The sequence below is a fragment of the Sinohyriopsis cumingii genome, chromosome 6 (assembly GCF_028554795.1).
Source record: "Sinohyriopsis cumingii isolate HCF-2022 chromosome 6, ASM2855479v2, whole genome shotgun sequence".
NCBI classification, from domain to species: Eukaryota; Metazoa; Mollusca; class Bivalvia; order Unionida; family Unionidae; genus Sinohyriopsis; species Sinohyriopsis cumingii.
In genome coordinates, this window is record NC_142966.1 from 21,536,626 (window position 1) to 21,549,809 (window position 13,184).

Sequence of the window (13,184 nt, forward strand, 5' to 3'; positions counted from 1 at the left end):
TGCTCCGCTGCAATGCCAGAATAACTATGAAATACTTAGTGCAGATATTCCGTTTATATAGGATAAATCAAGTGACACATCATGTGACTGATAAAAAAGTTTACTTTTCTTTTAAAAGTGCCTGTTTCCGCCAATGATAGAGTAATATGCTATATATACATGTGAGGCCAGTAGCTCTAAGGAAAATAATGTATATTTGACAATAATCTGGATGCCCTGCTTAATATACAATATTTGCACAGAAAATTTGGAAAAATTGCTCAAACCAATGTACACATTAGAAAATACAACAAATTTAACATGTGTCTATCAGAATCAAAGTCCAAATTTCTCATGTGATAACTAGCATGAGAAATTAGAACTCTGACTCATTTTCAAACATAGATGTAATCGAAAATGTTTTCTGACTTGTACTTCCTTATGTGAACATTCAAATTCTCAAGTGAGCAAAATCTGCATATATGAAAATTTGGTTAGTTTTTCCTTGGCTTACAACTACAAACATGAGCTTGTAAAATCTAACCTATCTGCACACATTTCTTACAAGGTTCTTATGTGCAGCTTATGAGAAGCTGAGAATTGGTGAGATATTTCTATATGGGTAAGCATGTACACCAGTGAAATGAAGGGACAAAAACCTAAAGAAATATTTAAATATAAATAAATTTTGTAGTCATATTCATTTGTTTTTGATCAATTAAAACAACATAAATTTAACTGACTCATAGAAACAATATACAGTAGAAACTCAGTCCTTATCTTAATATTCTTCTAATATGAGTTGGATTATTTGTCAAAAAATGTTTTGAGAAAAAAACGTAGTTTACTGTCAGTGTAAACTGCACTTTAAAACCAGTAAAAAAAAACTGCAGAATCTATGCAAAATAACTGGTGTTTTCAGCCCAAGTTTTCCATAATATTGTAAAAAGCCTGCTTTTTAACTGGTTTCTAAAAACTGCTTAGCTGAATCTAGAAGGTTTTAACAAAACTGCCATTTAACTGCACTTTTAACTCATTAACCCCTGGTGCTGCATTTATGTGGCAGGAGTTAATAGCCTACTGCCGAGCTCTGTAGCATCATGGTCATGTATGATACACTAAAGTGGTATTATAGAAAGATAGACAGATGTAGCTCTACAATGATACCAAATAATCTGGACATTTTAGTTGCACTACAAAATACAGAAAAAAAAAAAACAAATGTTTTAGACCCGTTTTATTTTTTTCACCCAAAATTCACCCGTGGTCAGAATCCGATTTTGTGTCTGGATTTTAGACTTTTTGGCCTCAGATCTAAGGCAGTCCAGTCTGAACTGCACACAGGCAGGTGAAACTTTGCAAAAAGTAGGATAAGGTTGGCATTTGGAATAAAGAGTGGTCTCGATATGAAAATGATGGGTCCGTTAAGCAACAAAAAAAAAGGACGTCTTTTACACTTCTGCTCATGTGCAAGCATAATAACCAATGGAAAATGATTTTTCTAACACAACTAGGCATAAGGCTAATGGAAAATCTGTTGGAAGTCAATGTCTTAGGATGTATTCAGAAATAGCCCCCAAAATGTGTTTCCTACTCACATTTCTGGCAAAAACGACAAAAACACTGCTGAAAAACCAGACATTTAACCATTGTTTACTAAAGGTAAATAAACATAAAAAATGGCAATGACCTGAATGTTTGTTTTTGTTTTAAAATTTGTGCTGCACAAAAAACAAGATATATTAACATGCCTAGTAATATGATTCTGTGATCAACTATACTCAGGAGACTGGCCACATAAAATTTAACAATGAGGTTCTAAAAATGCATAAACAAATGGATATACAGAAGGACATGCAAATGGACATTAAAATGATCACTATATTTAGCTTCCTCTAAGGTAGACTTGATACAAAATTAGACAACAACATACCTTTGAAGAACTTCTTCTCTACTGTTCATTTCTTCTTGTAACTTAAGACTCAGACTCTCATTCTGGAGCTGCAAGTGGTGTACAATGTATGAATTCAAGAATATTCTAAGGATATAAGAATTGCATTCCTGTCTATTTTCACTGATGACAGTCAAAATGAGTTGCATTCAAAACATACAGTTGATTTGTGGACTGATGACCCTCAACATATGTTGTATAATCTCCCATTTAAGAAGAAGAATATATCTTGAATGCATGCGAATTGATAAATGAATGCAATACAAGAGCAAACAAGATGAGCTTTAAGGTTGCTCCACACATGGAACCCTGGGAAGGCACTTTCAAATTTGAATAGCTAACCATATAAGTAGTAAAGGAAAATGCGGGTTCTGCGCTACTTTTATCACTGCATGATAAATGAGTGGCCAGAAAAGCCCCCATGGAGACCACTCTGGTGGTCTTGTGGTTAAAGTGTCCACTCAGACGAGGGAGGTCGTAGGTTCAATCCCCGGCCGAGTCATATCAAGACTTATAAAAATGGTACTAACAGCTACCTCGCTTGGCACTCAGCATTAAGAGTTAGTGTTAGAACTGTTTGGCCTGGTGTCAGGATAATGTGACATGGTCGGACATGATGCATGTCTGTGGCATAATGCCCCAGTGATAGACATCATTATAAACTGCCACGCAGCAGACATGGTAGTGATGACTGAAAAATTGTTAAAACTACATTAGAAATCCAACTCACACAGCCTCCATGGATCTATACTACCAAGGGACGGGGATTCTGAGATACTTTTTAAAAAAGTGGGGGGTCTTGTCTGCTCCGACCTAAACGAAAATAGGGAATTTGGGCCACTTTTATCACTGCGTGATAAAAGGGTAGCCAGAAGAGCCTCTATGGATCTATACTACTGGGGAATGGGGGTTCTGAGCCACTTTTAAAAAAGTGGGGGGTCTTGTCTGCTCCTACTTACAGCAAAATGAGGGTTCTGGGCCACCTTTATCACCATGTGATAACAGAATGGCCAGAAAAGCTCCCCATGGAGCTATGTTAGTGAGGGATGGTGGTTCTGAGCCACTGGCTTTTTTCTTTGTCCCTAGTTATTTTTTCTCATAGCTTTTATTTACATGATTGTGGGTCCTACTGGTTGGGGTAAAACCAATCTCCTCCTGAATCTCCTGCTCAATAACTTGTTCAAATATGATCACTTCATGATCTACATGCTTAATCCTCAACAAGACAAATTCTAAACACTACACTAGTTTGGAAATACCACAGCAGCAGAAGTCTTCACCCTAGCCAATCCTGATGAGATCCAGCCCGTAGAAGAACTCCATTTGGATACACACAAGACCATCATATTTGATAACATTAAAATGGACCATGAGAACATGAATAAAATGAGCCAGTATTTTTCGCTGTCAAGGCACAAGTGCAGCAACAGCCTTCATCTCACTCAGTCGTACTACAATGTACCTAAATACATCCGATGGAACATGGGATGCTTTGTGCTGCTTTTAGGACTCGATAACTGAGACATCAATACAATCGCAAGAGACCACTGCAGTGGTATCACCGCCTAACAATTCAAAGACTGCTATGCTGCAGGAACCCTGGGTTCTAAGCACAAATTTATGGCCTTTCATAGCGAGGCCGATAAACCATATCTTAAAAAGCTGCTTTTTGGGTCAAAGGAAGTCATCGAGTTTTGGAGTACACTAATCCAAATCAGGGAAAAACCATATAGAACAGGATCCAGACATATGTCTTCCATAGGGTCATATTAAATTGCTAGTGCTCAAATCATCAGCTCTGCTTAAACAATGGGAAGAGCTGAAAAAAGATTTCAGGGTAAGTATCAAAAAGGAGAAGGTCTCCATCATTGATGAAGAATCTGCTTCTTTCACACTCTCATTGAAATCGTCTCATGTCTCAAACTGCTTCAAAACAAGCAGGAAATGTGGGTGTGGAAATCGATAATGAAATGGTAAAAATTGTCAATCATCTTCTGGATCAAAACCTGTTGATGTTGGATCAGTATCGTATTTTGTACGAGGACTTGATATAGAAAACAATGTTTTACGAATGGACCATATTACACTACTGTTCACTGCACTACTGTTCAATTCTAATTTTGGTCACGTCCATGGTGAGGTATAATCCTCCAATGGAATCGGACCAGCAATCGTAATACGAAATCGTGCTGATCTCTGCCAAAATCTGCAACAGCTTCTTCAACATCTTTGCCAACAACAACTGGTTTTGTATGTAGTTGCGCTTCAATAAAAAACAATCATGATCTCTCCAGGCAGATAAAACATCATGGATACCACCACAGAAATCTCCCGATTGATCACTGTGAATGGAAGTAGGACAAAAACTAGCCAGCAAAATAATGCCAGTAATTCAGTCACCAATCACTCCATTGGCTCCGTTGCATGCAGATCAGTCTAGAGAGGCTAAACAGGTTCTTCAAAAAATGGACAGGTCCTCAGCGAAAGAATTTTACAGAAATGGATAGAAAGGCCAGTGTACCAAGTACACACTCTGTGGATGCCGTTATGTCAAGGTATCGATTAAATAGATTATGGTACTTATGTATAACAGTAATATAGCATAGCATCAAGTATTTCAGATTCACCCCTGATTATCTTCATCTCAATAATGCTACTCCTGTGGATGACTTGGAGTATCAGAACACTAACATCACCAATCTCAATGCAAGCAATCATCAAAAAATACAGATGCATAACATAGATGTGTATCTGCTTCCCGATAAGGCCTTACTGGACGTCTGCGGGAAAATACAAGCTAACGCCAACCCACCTGCGGACTATCTGGCCAATGCGCAGATCACGCTATTAAAAAAAATGGGTGGTCTTTAATTAACTCTGCTCAGTATCAACTGAACAATCAGACCATGGAAGAAATTAACGGCTACTTACCTCAAGCCAGTACCATCCTAAATTTGATCATGCACAGCCATGACTACATGTGACCATGTGTTACTAACACATGGTAGTTAAGAGATACCAACACAGGTGCAGTAGTGAGTAACAAATTTCCTGCCAATGCAGAATCAATTTTTCTTTTTCACGTGTGGCCACTTATAACATGGGATTTGCAACTTGACATGCTCTCACCGATACTAGCCACGAGATCAGCATGTTCCTACCTGTCAGCAGCATTTTTGGTCTGTATCAAGATATCCATACCATCTTCTGAGGTGTCAAGCATATACTGGTGCTGGAAAGAGACTCACCCACTCAATACATGCATAGATCCGCAGTTCCTGTTGATGGGCAACTCACCATGATGTGGTTGTCACTGTGGATGCCCAAAATCACTCTCTTGACCATGCACATACTCACACTGGAAAAGATTTTAGCCAGATTCACTAAGAAACTGTATTTTGAACAATACAGCATCTGCAATGCAACAATCTGTTGCAGACCAAGCTACCACCTCATGGAGAGTGGCCACCAATCCAGGCAGCGAACTTCCCAGACACATCTTCATGGCACTTCAGTTGGCTGTGCAGTATAACGATCTTAATCTGCAAACTCAAAACAAGCAAATCTTTAATAACGTCGGTCTGTCTTGCAGTCACATCCGCATCAACTCCAGATAATATAAATAGTGAGAACTCAAATGCAACTTTGCCGTTGCTACCTGAAATTATGCTTGCGCATACATGATGCTGATAGAAACCATGTAGAAGTATCAAGATGTGGATACAGGCAAGCAGATCTCACTGGACGATATCGCTAATTTATATCCCATCTTCCACTCAGATGTCTCCAAACATTCCAAATGTCTCAAAGACTCTTCTGCAGACATTGAAATCTGATGGACTGTTGCTCCAGCAGCCGATAACCTCTCTTATGTGCTGGTCATCTCAGATCAATTCATGATCTTGGATGTGTCATCTAAGCGACAATGTGATGGAGGCTCCATTGCCACCGCCATCCTTCTCTTTGTCAAGACCATGGCTCCCAAGATTTTTGCTTCCATCCTTGCAACATTAGGACTGGCTGCAGCCATGGAAGCCATCATCGAAGCTATTCAAAAAGCAGTGTTCAGCAATGGTGTTGGGGGCAGAGGAGCTGTCCAAAACTGAGTCACCTTGTCCAGGGGTAATAGAAAACAAAAAAATAATAGCATTTCATATAACATCACATGTTTCAGTCAAAGTCATGCTGTCTCAAAACAGTGCATAAAAGAGCAGTGTACAACTCGTTACAACTTCAAAATGTAGATAAGGCTGTAAAACTACTTGGAAAACAGTGAAAACACTGTTTCATGGAATATTGTCCTTTATTCCTGTCCTGGATTTAGTTGATGCAGTACCATCCTCATAGGGCCATGGAATCCCTTAGAACAACAAATGGATGAAAACAATCAGTCACTGCCAGGTCAGGAGCCTTACAATGGCTGCGATGCCATCTTGATGCACCATGATATCTGTTACCAAGATCTTCCTGACAATAAAGTGACATGTGATCTAATCATGCTGAGGAACTTAAAAGAACACAAGCATAAAAATTAACATGCAGACCGAGCTCTCATGTGTGGCATCACTGGCACTATAAGTTGAGAATAGGCATGCCAGGTAAAATGAAAAAGTCAGTAGAAGATCCATTGGAACTGAAAGTTCTCGCAAAACTGCATAAGCCAATGCGCAAGCATTTTCTATGATGCAGAGTCATCATGGTCATGGCAGACAATATATGGTTCGCAGATGTCATCGACATAAGAGATTAGAGCATGTACAATGATCATTTCAAATATCTCATGACGGTCATCAAAGTTCTCAGCAAAAATGCTTGAGTATTTCCTCTGATAAACAAAAAAGGAAATTCAATCACTTAAGTGTTTCATAGCATTGTATGTGCACAAAAGCCCAATAAATTATGGGCAGACCATGGTAGTGAATTTTATAACGAAACCGTCTCAGATTGGCTTACAAGAAATTATATTCTTACAGAACACACATTCAAATCAAAGCGGCTGTTGTAGAACAGTTTAAACGACACCAACGGAAGCCACCTCAGCTAACAAAAAACAACAGGTCACAGATGCTTTTTTTAAATTTAGATCCAAATTCAAAGTAGGTGACTATGTCAGAATCAGCAGACAAAATACCAAATTTGAAAAGGGATACACCCCTAACTGGACTGAAGAAGTTTATGTCATCGATGCCATTAAAAAAAAACATTCCTATCACCTACATGCTCAAAGAACTTTTTTTAAATTTAGATCCAAATTCAAAGTAGGTGACTATGTCAGAATCAGCAGACAAAAGACCAAATTCAAAAAGGGATACACCCCTAACTGGACTGAAGAAGTTTTTGTCCTCGATGCCATTAAAAAACCCATTTCTATCACCTACATGCTCACTGACTCCTCTGGAAAACCCATCCAAGGTTCTTTTTTTATGAGCAGGAATTACAAAAAAAAACATACTAGGATGTCTTCAAAGTCTAAAAAGTTATCACTACCAAAGGGAGAAATTGGTCATCAAGTGGTTTGACTATCCTGAATGATTCAACTCATGGATTCCTATAGCCTTTCTGACTAGTATGCATCAGACAATGCCTCTGAAATAATCTCATCATACGACTCACCTAGGTGCTTATAAGAGACAGACTTACCTTTCGCTGCATGCTCATGATGACCCATCTTCTCAAAGATGCGCTTAAACACATACTCAAATTTTACTAATTTCACACGACCTACCGGCTGAACTTCAGTCACCTTATTCAGCCAATAATAAAACTCCTTTTGCCGAGACAGTGACAGATGAAAATGCTTCAGCTTATTCTGATGTATTATTGCTAATTATACTGATGTACTGGACACTGATCATGATGACTACATTTCACCTATTCCTCATTCTCTTCTTCACTCTCCTCAAAATAAATCATCTCAGGCACATAACTCAGATCCTTATTCACATATGCTATCAAATCCTTTGCATGCTTCAACCATTCCTGAGATTCCTCCTTACTTAATTCAAACACTGGATCATTGCTCTTGTTGCTCAGTCTCAACTTTTCTAAACTCCAGGGATAACAAAGAAAGAGACATCTTTGCTATACTACAAAACACATCTCTAATAAATGAGCAAAAGAGAAGAGACACTGGCCCAGAATTCCCATCCCTCAGTAGCATAGATCCAGGGGGACTTTTTTGGCCACTCTTTTATCATGTAGTGATAAAGGTGGCCCAGAACCTCCATTTTCCTATAGGTCAGAGGAGACAAGAACCTCCCCTCTTTTTAAAGTGGCTCAGAACCCCCATCCCTCAGTAGTATATATCCATGGGGGGATCTTCTGGTTACCCTTTTATCATGCAGTGATAAAAGTGGCCCAGAATTCCCATTTTTCTATACTAGTCATATGTGCATGTTACAATACAGCATAATGGTTACTGACAGATCTCCGAGTAATCTGAATACTGTGCTGATGCTTCTAAAAACTGCATTCTCTATGCAACATGTTTAAATGGAACAGCCTTGTGATGCAAATCCTGCTTCTCTACATAAATAATTTTGTGCTACTGAGAATACAGATATAAAATGATTTATTTTAACTGTTTACTGCACATCTACATACTATGGATGTGTTTGCTGAATTGTTTTACATTCATCATTTTCTATTGCTGTGAGCCAATCTCACTCAGAAAACTAGTCTAATTGTCAATACACACACAAGTTCAAACCCCTTATTTTTATTCTAAAACCTGGATATTTGTGAGGAATACCACAAATTTTCTAGATCAACAGCCATTTTGGATAGCAAATCAGCACATCTGAACAAATTTGACAGGATTTAATAATGCAGTACATTCAGTAATATTTAATCAGCTGTGTAGTTTTAGAAGTGTTTCAAGCAAAAAATATGGTTATTATCAAATAACTATCCAAGACACATGACAAACATAATACATATCTGACACTACAAGACAATATCATCAACTCACCTGAAGCTATAAATGCTAAAAGATAAAACTGTTCAATTGTGGTTCTGCTCCGGAGTTTCACATCTTTTTCGACACGGTTCAAAATATAAAGAAAAGATATTTCCCCCACAATTAATCATGAATGACACATTATATGTCTGTCCTGTGTTTGACGGTCATCTACACTGGTGCATGTATGGCATAGTTGATTCTGGAGATTACTAAACCATGGGCCTCAATGAACTGGTCCTTTGGTCATAGTTTGTTTTTAAATAGACTTACAATGATCCAGCCAGCCACAAAGTTTGGTAACCAAGCAAATTGTACAAAGGAAGATAATTTGTATGGGTGTTCTTAACTAAATAGTCACCTTTTCTAAAGAGTATTAACAAGAGATGAGCAACATTTCACAATGATGAAAATTTGTGTTTTTGAAACAGTTAGTCCTAAGACATGCATTTCCCAATAGTTCAAAAAGTCTGGTGTAACCACATAGAACTGCCAATTTCTCTCATGCCTAATAATTAACATTTGTATCTGAAATTAATGAATGGAATTTGAATCAACCATATATAAATTGATGCACATTAAATAATTTGAAGATACACTTATTTTGTTTTATAAACTGCTTGCGCTGGAGTTTACATGAGAATGAGAAACACCATATACCGTATTTACCACATATGCTGGGACACGATAAAATAATAATTTTTTTTCCTGTCCCAGAACTTATGGTGAAACATTTTTTTCACTTTGGTCATATGTCCCAAGACTTAAGAAACAAAATAAATTTGTATTGCATTTGTGCTCCCCCCCCCAAGCTGCACGTCGCAATAAAATAGATAAATAAAATGCTTAATTGATAATAAAAAGAAAGAAACTAACCTTGTGTTGCTATCATTTATTCCTTTTTTCAACATCAGCATTAAAAAATAAAACATTTCCACGAAATCTGCATAAGTAGCGTAGGCTTCCATACTGTAGCATGTATCAATTATGTCCGATACCACACACCATGTTGTTCATTGACATGAACACTGAGAAACAATTGTGTGTGGTTGTGCTCAAAGGTTTGAACATGTTATCCGACTGAAAACTGGAGCCAACAAAATCACATACAAGAGGGAAATAGTCAACTGATATCTTGAAGACGCCATTCACGCATGACACGGTGTTGGGTGCAAAATAATCAAGATTGAATTGTATCCAGGTCTACTGTATGACAATATCTCGCAAAAAAAAAATCATCATTTGAAAACACATTCACTTGAGTGCAAGTGACAGTCTTTTCACCAGCTAGGGTTACATAATTATCGTTACTATACCAAGCACATATAAGCCCTGGTGGTGAATAAACACGACTGGCAGCAAACAGTTAACTCCTTCTTTGAACCTACTGACAGGACATCAAAGACAAAAGGTTATTTTTATTACAAAGAGGGTGATCTCAGAAGCCGACCCCAGTTACTTTCTTTTGTAAAGGATATCAATACAAAGGTTATTTTATTGCAAAGCAAGCCAACATCGGAAGTTGACTATGGATTCTGTGAAGTGAGCCAATTTTTTTTTTTTTGAATATACAAAGACGGCTGAGATATGGAAGCATACTTGGGTTCCTTTTCAACTGCATTCAAGGGAATTTTGAAAATAAATTGAAACAATGGAACAAATTTTAAAGTAACACAATATAGTGCTTTGTGCACAGATGTCAATGACCCAGCATCACCCAGAATATTTGGAGAAAATAAAATCATGTGATGAATTCGTTAAGGCCAGAAGAGAACTATACTGTATGCCAGTATCTCGCAAATAAAAATCATTATTTTAAAACACATTCACTCAAGTGCAAGTGACAATCTTTTCGCCAGCTCGGGTTACATAAGTATCATTAATATTTACCCGCAGACATCAGTGCACCTTTGTATTAATTATTACTAAAGATGCCAAGCACATATAAGTCCTGGTGGTAAATAAACACAACTGGCAGCCAGCAGTAAACTTCTTTGAACTTGCCCACAGGACATCAAAGACAAAGGTTATTTTTATTACAAAGCAAGCTGACGTTGGAAGCCGACTTTGGACTCGGAAGCTGAATTTTTTTAAAGGATATCAATACAAAGGTTATTTTATTGCAAAGCAAGCTGACCTCAGATGCCGACTACTGGATTCTTTTAAGTGAGCCGATTTATTTTTTTTTAGCTTTGAATATACAAAGACGGCCGAGATATGGAAGCTAACTTTGGTTCCTTTTCAACAGTATTCACAAAAAGTTTGACAATAAAGTAAAACAATGGAACAGTTTTCAAAGTTGCACAATATAGTGCTTCGTTCGCGAACATCGCTGACCCAGCATCATCCAGAAGATTTGGAGAAAATAAAATCACGTGATGAATTCGTGATGGCCAGAAGAAAAACAGATCATTTCGCCAACAATATGATCATTAACATGGATGAAACTCTAGTGTACTTTGATCGCATTCCTGGATGGACTGACGATAAGATGGGCATCAAAAGTGTGAGAATTAGCAAGACTAGTGCAGATTTGAAAAAAATCTTCCTTTTGTTCTTGCAGTTTCCACTTCAGGTGGTGTGTTGCCCCCATCAATTTTTCACGGTATGAGAAAGTTAAAAAAGTATTCATGTACCAAAATAATAGACTGTACGTGTGCAGGAGAAGGGTTGTGTTGATGAGATGCTGCTGCAGTGGATTAAAGAGTTTTATCTCAAGTACAGTTTTATATTTAAAAAATAAAATTTCAGTTGGATTGCAATTTCCGACATGTAATTTTCGAATGATTTAAAAGGTATCCCACAATTTACGACTCGAAAAAAACAATGTGTCCCAGAACATACAGTGCACAAAAAAATTACTGTAAAAATTAATTTATGGTGTCCCAACAAATACGGTGTCCCAACATATGCGGTAAATATGGTAAAAGGACAGAAGGAACACTCTCAACAAATGGAAAAACTACATAAACTTTATAGCTAAAGCCATGAAATGACCATCACTCTGGACTTTTCTATTCTGTAACATGACTAATGTGTCATCTTATGGGATCCCTAGGATATGAAGGGTTCAGTGAAATATATGCTTATCTAACAAAACTTAAGTTCTTTTATGCAGTATCAAAGTGTTGGTAAAAGATTGTTACAATAATGTTGTGAGTCTCACCTGTAATTCAAGAATGGATTTTCGCAAAGATTCAGTTGTTTGCATTGCTTCTTGTATTTTCCAATCCTGTAATAACAATAATAATAGTAATAATAATAATAATAATAATAATACATGTATCAATATTATACCAATATCATTATCATAATCATCATTACAATCATTTTTAGATAAATTCACTGGAATAACATGAGTGAATATACTTTAGCTCCTTCTCCATTAAAGCAATTCCATATTATCAACAAGTACACATAACTCACTAATGCACTGTAGCCAATGTACACTGAAAAAGGCCATATACATGGTTTGCATTTTACAGGTATTACTGTTAAATTGGAAACTGCTTTATAAACTGCAATTAATAGTTTATATAGTAAGCAGATTCAAGAAAGCAATGGAATACAAAACAAGCAAAACACAACTCCCTGCATTTGCTTGGTCAACATAAACTATCCTCTCTGATGAAATACATCTCAAAACTTTTCAACTCTCTCTCTCTCTCTCCCTATATATATATATATATATATATATATATATATATATATATATATATATATATATATATATATATATATATATATATATATATATATATATATAGTCTGAATTGTTACAAGCCTTAGTTTTGTGCTTTTTATCTTGCACATCAGAAATGCTAATTCAGACTGTGAAATAGATGTTTGTGGTGATGTCCCCTACCCTGCCCACCCCCTCAGAGACTGTGATATATCAGAATACAAATGTGTCATCTGTAATCTGACCACAAATGACCATTTTTACAAGAAAGAGAACAAGATACCTTCCACCTTCCAAAGTAAAATGGTTCCTAGCTGCTTTTGATACAATCTGAACAAATGTGAAGTTGGTTGACAACTTTCACTGATGTGTTTTTACTAGATGGATAAACTGAGGACTAGATTAATATACTATACAAAGCAAGAAAAATATTAGGCAAAAACATGGAGTGGCAAAGCATTCCCTGCAGCTTTGCATACAGTGTGGTGAAATGAATCACCCTACCTTCAACTGCCAACATAAGGAGCAACCTAAATGTCACTTGTACAAATATTTTGGCCACAAGCAATCCAAGTGCCAAGGACGTAAATACAAAGATGAAAGTTGGGAAAATC

General features: G+C 37.0%; 1 protein-coding gene across 1 annotated transcript in view; it reads right to left on the bottom strand.

The window, feature by feature from the left end:
- Nucleotides 1-13,184, bottom strand: part of LOC149796474 (uncharacterized) — a 294,892-nt gene that overhangs the window by 235,284 nt on the left and 46,424 nt on the right. Inside the window, exons 5-6 of the mRNA XM_089961179.1 lie at nucleotides 12,055-12,120; nucleotides 1,913-1,980 (exon numbers count right to left, since the gene is read on the bottom strand). Coding sequence (XP_089817305.1) covers nucleotides 1,913-1,980; nucleotides 12,055-12,120 — 134 coding nt within the window. The remainder of the gene's footprint in view (nucleotides 1-1,912; nucleotides 1,981-12,054; nucleotides 12,121-13,184) is intronic.